Source organism: Salmo salar, chromosome ssa16, assembly GCF_905237065.1.
Source record: "Salmo salar chromosome ssa16, Ssal_v3.1, whole genome shotgun sequence".
In the NCBI taxonomy this organism is placed as follows: domain Eukaryota; kingdom Metazoa; phylum Chordata; class Actinopteri; order Salmoniformes; family Salmonidae; genus Salmo; species Salmo salar.
In genome coordinates, this window is record NC_059457.1 from 78788200 (window position 1) to 78796160 (window position 7961).

General features: G+C 40.5%; 1 protein-coding gene across 5 annotated transcripts; it reads right to left on the reverse strand.

The window, feature by feature from the left end:
• Positions 1 to 3748: 3748 nt before the first annotated feature.
• On the reverse strand, positions 3749 to 7512 carry LOC106575703 (uncharacterized). Of its 5 annotated transcripts, none has more exons than XM_014152349.2 (10): positions 7423 to 7512; positions 6528 to 6547; positions 6156 to 6356; positions 5772 to 5977; positions 5490 to 5537; positions 5136 to 5180; positions 4881 to 4920; positions 4715 to 4776; positions 4095 to 4178; positions 3749 to 3976 (listed from the first exon to the last, which is right to left on the reverse strand). In XM_014152349.2, the coding sequence occupies exons 2-9, from the start codon at positions 6541 to 6543 to the stop codon at positions 4101 to 4103; spliced, it is 696 nt and encodes a 231-aa protein (XP_014007824.1). In that variant the 5' UTR covers positions 6544 to 6547; positions 7423 to 7512; the 3' UTR covers positions 3749 to 3976; positions 4095 to 4100. The 5 variants fall into 5 exon arrangements, with proteins under 5 accessions (XP_014007824.1, XP_045553968.1, XP_014007827.1 ...); XM_045698012.1 differs by having other exon boundaries at positions 4077 to 4178; XM_014152352.2 differs by lacking the exon at positions 5490 to 5537.
• Between the last annotated feature and the right edge of the window lie 449 nt (positions 7513 to 7961).

A 7961-nucleotide genomic window follows, 5' to 3' on the forward strand; every position in this document is an offset into this window, starting at 1 on the left:
AGTTTCCCATTCTTGTTCAATGAACCATAAACAATTAATGAACATGCACCTGTGGAACGGTTGTTAAGACACTATCAGCTTACAGACGATAAGCAATTAAGGTCAGTTATGAAAACTTAGGACAACAAAGAGGCCTTTCTACTGACTGCAAAAACACCAAAAGAAAGATGCCCAGGGTCCCTGCTCATCTGTGTGAACGTGCCTTAGGCATGCTGCAAGGAGGCATGAGGACTGCTGATGTGGCCAGGGCAATAAATTGCAATGTCCGTACTGTGAGATGCCTAAGACAGCGCTACAGGACGGACAGCTGATCGTCCTCGCAGTGGCAGACCACGTGTAACAACACCTGCACAGGATCGGTACATCTGAACATCACACCTGCAGGACAGGTACAGGATGGCAACAAGTTCCCGAGTTACACCAGGAACGCAGAATCCCTCCATCAGTGATCAGACGGTCTGCAATTGGCTGAGGCTGGACTGAGGGCTTGTAGACCTGTTGTAAGGCAGGTCCTCACCAGACATCACCGGCAACAATGTCACCTGTGGGCCAAACCCACTGTCACTGGACCAGACAGGACTGGCAAAAAGTGCTCTTCACTGACGAGTCGCGGTTTTGTCTCACCAGGGGTGATGGTCGGATTCGCGTTTATCGTCGAAGGAATGAGCATTACACTGGGGCCTGTACTCTGGAGCGGATCGATGTGGAGGTTCCGTCATGGTCTGGAGCTGTGTGTCACAGCATCATCGGACTGAGCTTGTCATTGCAGGCAATCTCAACGCTGTGTGTTACAGGGAAGACATCCTCCTCCCTCATGTGGTACCCTTCCTGCAGGCTCATCCTGACATGACCCTCCAGCATGACAATGCCACCAGCCATACTGGTGGCAGATACTGTTACTTTTGATTTTGTTCAGTTTATGTTTCAGTTTATGTCTCAGTTGTTGAATCTTGTTATGTTCATACAAATATTTACACATGTTAAGTTTGCTGAAAATAAAAGCAGTTGACAGTGAGGGGACGATTCTTTTTTTGCTGAGTTTATATTTGACTTGGCTTTCCTCAATGACCGTATAGATGATTTGGCTTTGCTCAATGACTGTATATCTATGACTTGGCTTTGCTCAACGACTACCTACCAAAGGTTCCACTGTGTCCATTACAATGGAGAAAAACACGTCTCTTATTGAAGATGCCCAAACTTCAGAGATAACAATAGAAGTCAAAGATACTGGTTTCCATCTGGGGCAATGCGTTTCCCTAAATTCTTATGACAAGTCCAGCTCCAGAATAGCCTAATATTTAGAATACAGTGTAGTAAAAAAAACCAGCAACAACAGATAACATTAGCTAGCTAGAGCAGAAGGAGGAATTCCATTATGTAGCGTTTTGTTGATGGAAAACCCTGCTCAGGTGCCACTCCAGAATCTCCCATAAGTGTCCAAATGGGTTGAGCCTGGTGACTGAGACTGACACAAATACCCTTTAAACCCACTGTATTCCATTGAGACCTCTCTTTCAAAGCAGAATATATATGTATATAATGAGATGTTCTTGTCTCCGCCCTAACAATGGGAGTCGATGTCCCTAAGTTGAGAAGGCAGGAGGTCTGCTTAATAAACAGAATGTAGTATTCCCACATGGCTAGATTTTGATGGGATTGGACCCTTTCTCTTCGCTTCTTCCGCTCTGTTAAAAGTCACTGAGATCTCTTCTTCTATCCACAGCAGCCAAAATAATGGCAACTGGGCATTTCTCTGCATGACCGTAAGCGCGTTGTGATGTTAATTGCTTAATTAACTAAGAAACCACACCTGTATGGAAGCACCTGCTTTCAATATACTTTGTATCCATCGTTTACTCAAGTGTTTCCTTTATTTTGAGAGTTACATGCACATAACAGTTCATACAAGACTCAGTTGTTGGTGATCCTGTGTATCAAACATCTGTATGAATGTCCACTTCCTACTCAGGCTGGATAACATTTCAGAAAAACGTTATGTTACAGCTGAACACTCTTATTGAACAAGGAACGCTATTTCAAGGGCAATTCCTCCACATATTCATCATCACCAAACCAGTGGTGAAAACAGCGTGTTTCTATGATCTAGAAAGATAAGGCCCTAAAAAAATATTGTCTGTGACATCAGGGTAGGATTAAAAGTAAAAAATTGTAATTTTAAAAACCTGCAGTGAGTTTCTAGCCAAAGGGAGGGTATTTTCTTGATTCCTACGTCACAGCGAATCAGTGTTTGAAAATCTGCATTTTTAAATGTGCTTCATGATGTCATCAGGTATAACTTTTTAACGTTATATTTTTTCCTACAAAACGTACAAATGCTACTGCATGACTACATGACCAAAAGTATGTGGATAACAGTACTTCCACACTGATCTCGACAAACCATTTCTGTATGGACCTCGCTTTGTGCACGGGGGCATTGTCATGCTGAAACAGGAAAGGGCCTTCCCCAAACTGTTGCCACAAAGTTGGAACTACAGAATAGTCTAGAATGTCATTGTATGCTGTAGCATTAAGATTTATTTTCACTGGAACTAGGGGCCATACCGCGACCCATAAAAACAGCCTCGGACCATTATGCCTCCTCCACCAAACTTTACAGTTGGCACTATGTGTTGGGGCAGGTAACTTTCTCCTGGCATCCGCCATACCCAGATTCGTCCGTCGGACTGCCAGATGGTGAAGCGTAATTCATCACTCCAGAGAACGACTTTCCACTGCTCCAGAGTCCAATGGCAGTGAGCTTTACACCACTCCAGCCGACGCTTGGCATTGCACATTGTGATCTTAGGCTTCTGGCGGCTGCACGGTCATTGAAACCCATTTCATGAAGCACCCGACAAACAGTTATTGTGCTGATGTTGCTTCCAGAGGCAGTTTGAAATTCGGTAGTGAATGTTGCAATCGAGGACAGAGGGATTTTTATGCACTACACGGTTCAGCACTCGGCAGTCCCAATCTGTGAGCTTGTGTGGCCTACCTCTTCGGCTGAGCCGTTGTTGCTCCTGGACGTTTCCACTTCACAATAACTGCACTTACAGTTGACCAGGGCAGCTCTAGCAGGGCAGAAATTTGACAAATTGACTTGTTGGAAAGGTGGCATCCTATGATGGTGCCATGATGAAAGTCACTAAGCTCTTCAGTAAGGCCATTCTACTGCCAATGTTTCCCATGGAGATTGCATGGCTGTGTGCTTGAGTTTATACACCTGTCAGCAACGGGTGTGGCTGAAATAGCCGAATCCACTCATTTGAAGGGGTGTCCACATACTTTTGTATATATAGTGAATGTTGACACTGGTATTGTGCTGTAGATAATGACAATTAGGTTGAAAGTGGTGGAGTTGCCCTTCAAGGATTTTATAGAGTAAGGAACTTCATTTAAGGCATATTCCATGCTCTCGTCTCCGTTTAGTGTTTACAGCCACCTTGACTTTAACAACCCGACCAGGGGACACGTCCCAGAATGCAATGTTTTGTTCAAATGCCTTTTCCCTCACTTTTGAGCTCAGCTCAGTCATTGAACTAAAAAATGAAGCCTTTGTATACCTGTTACAAACTCCTCCAAAAGAGAAAGCTATCCGTGTTGAGTTTGTGGCTAGAAAGTTTTTCTTGCGTCAAGCAATCTGGGCTACCCCCCACTATTTGCTACACTGGTGTCAGAAGTATGATGCATGTGTAAACTAGCAGGGATGTTGAGATGCATCCCCTTCCACAGATCCTGTTGCTTCTTTATTATTTTCCATTCATTTTTATTAACATTTTTAATATCGGCCACAATTTCTATACATTACAACTGCAAGTGCTCTTAACATCAAAAGTAAAGACATTTTCTTAAGTAGGCCATGAAATTAAAGATGTAATCCATAAAAACAATTAACATGTCTTCATTGTTGGTACAAAAGTGGAACTGCTTTCATCACTTCTGGAACGAGGTCTTGAAGAGGGACATGGATCTTGAAAAGATTAGGAAACATGAAACACAAAATGTTAATGGTCCAGATTTGACCTGTGATGGTTACTCTAATTACAATGACCACATGAATGACAACCTACAACCTATTTTGAACCTACTGGAACCTAATTATTGTCCAAGAAGCGCCGCTTCACATATGAAAGCCATGTACAGACGTAGTTGTAGACTGTAGACACTGTGCACTGGAATGACAATAATGACAGGTGTGAGATCCACAGCAGTACTGACTCTTGTTTAACAGCTCCTTTATGACAGACACCATCCATACGTTTCACTTCTATTGATCTTTCTTTATAAGTGTCTCCCTGAAGAGGCACATGATTGATGATGTATAGTTTTATCATTTGGCAAATATTTGACATAGCATTATATACTGTACAAACTCAATAATAGAAAGGTGTTCATCATGTTTGGTATACTAAGTGTACAGTGTACAGATGTAGAATCTTAATTTGAGCCAGTTTACTACATCAGGAAAACAATCCTGCAGCAACAGGAAATGTGAATTGTTATGTGGACTATAATTAATGGACATTTTTGTAGGGGTTGATATTTTTTGTTAGGGCAAATCAAGTCTGAAATTTCATAGTGGAAATTAAAAACTTTAGAAGCCTTTTTAAAATGCAAATACACTACCAGTTTGCATTTCAGCATCAAAAGAGTGACCAAATTAATATCCTACATCTGTAGTTGTATCATTTGCAATGATTTGACAAACCATTATATTGCTCCAAGTCACAGATAGACTGTCAGAACGAGGTCTTGTAGAGGGACGTGTATCTTGAAAAGATTAGGAAACATAAAACACAAGATGTTAGTGCTGATTTGACCTGTGATGATTATTGTATCACATTGACCACATGAATGAACACAATAGAACTTACTGTGAATGAAAATGTAGTTGTAGACTGAAGACACTGAACACTGGAAAGAGAATAATAACTTTTGTGAGATCCACAACAGTTCTGACTGTTGTTTAACAGCTCCATTAATTCATTTATTTCAATTGTCTGATTTCCTTATATGAACTATAACTCAGTAAAACCTTTGAAATTGTTGCATGTTGCGTTTATATTTTTGTTCATTATAGTAGTTGATGATGTATAGTTACTTTTATCATTTGCAATGATTTGACATACCATGACAATGTTTTGAATCCTAACTAGAAAGCCATGACTTCTGGTCTGTAAAATAAAGGAGAGGAACAATGAGTACATCAAATACAGAGATACTGTATTCAAAATGATGATTAATTGACATCATACCATGTCAAGCTTCTGCCTAATCTGTTTGACTGCTGCATCATTACGAGGACAGTTCAGGAGTCCTCCCAGTCTCTCATGGAACAGACAGTCCACTGTGAGTATTACATCACTTCTGGTCACTAGTTTGCTGCTGCTCAAAATGATGATTCATTGATACAAAACCCCAATCACAATCTGTGTGACAGCAATAGAGATCAGTAACAAAGTCTTCATTGTGAATGTACTTACCAGCATGTTACCCTGTTCAGGGATACTGATCCATTCTTCAGCTCCAATCTATAGAAAAGACTCTATACTAATATTTGATCCATACTACAACCATTTATTTTCTCTTACACTATCAGACCCTGTGTAGTAAAATACTCTGGTCAACTATATGGTTGAGCATTTTGTGCTATTGAATGTTATTCATTGACAGTTATTGAACATGGTTGTAACCATACAGCAGAGGCTGTTGCAGGAAGAATGGGGAGAGTGGCCCTCCCTGAACCTTGAATTAGGGTTGGCTACCTTTGGCTGTATGTTCAGCCTCTTCAGAATCGCGCAGACTGCTGCATCATTACGAGGACAGTTCAGGAGTCCTCCCAGTTTCTCATAGAACAGACAGTCCACTGTGAGTATTACATCACTTCTGGTCACTAGTCTGCTGCTGTCAGGTACAGTGTAGTCTGGGTTGAAGGTGTGATGCAGCACTACCAGAATGACATCTTTACCAGCTGTCAAGAGAATAAGGGAACACGTCAAAATTAACCAATAATCCTCTCAAATAAACTATTTAGAAATGTCATTTATGCTGTTGGTACACTTTGAGTAAATCTGGTGTGGAAAGAGAATATCTAGTATAGAAGGAAATAACATTGCTTGGGAAGTCATATTTGGGATGAGTTACTGTACTTGGAATCTGTTGCAGTGCTGCTTCAATATCAGTCCCGACGCGGGAGACGATGGGACAGAAAGCCATGATGACATCACTCTCCACTGGCGACTTCACTTCCGTAAAACATCTTGTGGTGTTGTTGAATTGTCTCATAAACTGAATATGAGAATCCAAAGTATTTCCAGTCTCAACTGTGAAGTACTTCATCTTGTGTGCCACTGATTTTAAGGTCAGAAAGGTCATTGATAAAAGTATTAATGTTGGTGATAATTGGAACATTGTTCATAGTTCAGCAAACTATAATAGTATTGTAGGTTTAACCATTTACTTTATAGTGCACCCCTTCATCCAAATATTACATTATAGTAAAGAGCCCTGTTAAAAATTACCTTTCCGTTCCAACATGTATCTATAGAAAGTGAATGAACAGAAAAAAGGGTTCATTAGTCTAGATAGATACATTCAGGATAGGCAAACATGTACAACAACCAGTGTGCAAACATCTATCTTATATATTTCTTAATTCCATTATTTAACTTTTAGATTGTAGTGAATTGTTAGATATTACTGCACTGTTGGAGTTAGGAACACAAGCATTTCGCTACACCCGCAATAACATTATTTATTGCAACCAATAACATTTGATTTGATCTTTCTCTACAGTGCAAATTGCGTACAGCAGCGTGAGGCTATTTCACATTCTAAACATTAACTGTTTTGCTCTTTCACAATATCCAGCTCCGGAGTACTTTTCCACCTCGCTCCTACTGACCACATGATTTCTTGGAATTACAAAGTGAAAGCAATGTGTTATTGGGGCAGCAGGTAGCCAGTAACCGAAAGGTTGCTATTTATTTGAATTTTTACCTTTATTTAACAAGGCAAGTCAGTTAAGAACAAATTCTTATTTTCAATGACGGCCTAGGAACAGTGGGTTAACTGCATTGTTCAGGGGCAGAACGACAGATTTACCTGTCAGCTCGGGGATTCGATTTTGCAACCTTTCGGTTACTGGCCCAATGTTCTAACCAGTACCCTACCTGCCACCCCGATATCGAATCCTCGAGCTGACAGGTAAATGTGTCGTTCTGCCTCTGAACAAGGCAGTTAACCCACTGTTCCTAGGCCGTCATTGTAAATAAGAATTTGTTCTAACTGTTGTAGACATAGAATATTAAACGATCACAAAACCTTTCATGACACCCACCCAACTGTAAATGATAGTTATGGTGTTCATATTGAACATGAATAGTCAATGAAATGAAATGAGGAAAGTAGACTTACCCTGCAGTTATGGGATTATTTTCTGTCAACTGTATTGCAGTTGTGACTTGAAGTGATCTGTTCTAATAGCTAAGAGAAAGTGAAACTAAACAGCATGAGATAATAAGGGGAGGGGGCAATTTTTTCAGAAAGTCACAAATGCTGAGTTTACACAGGCAAATTGCCCCCTCCCCTTATTATCGCATGCTATTTCGTTTCACTTTCTCTTAGCTATTAGAACAGATCACTTCAAGTCACAACTGCAATACAGTTGACAGAAAATAATCCCATAACTGCAGGGTAAGTCTACTTTCCTCATTTCATTTCATTGAAAATTCATGTTCAATATGAACACCATAACTGCATTCTGATTTTTCTTCCACTATTTTGTCTTTTAACCACTCACATCAGACCATTTTCAGAGCTGATCTGGTGGAAAAAAAGATCAGAATTGGGCTGCCTGTGTGAACGACCATCTAGGCAATCTATAGTTCAAACAACAAAGTGGGCACCACTGATTTGGTCAACAGCTGAGGGGTGGGGCTGGAAAAATGTAACCA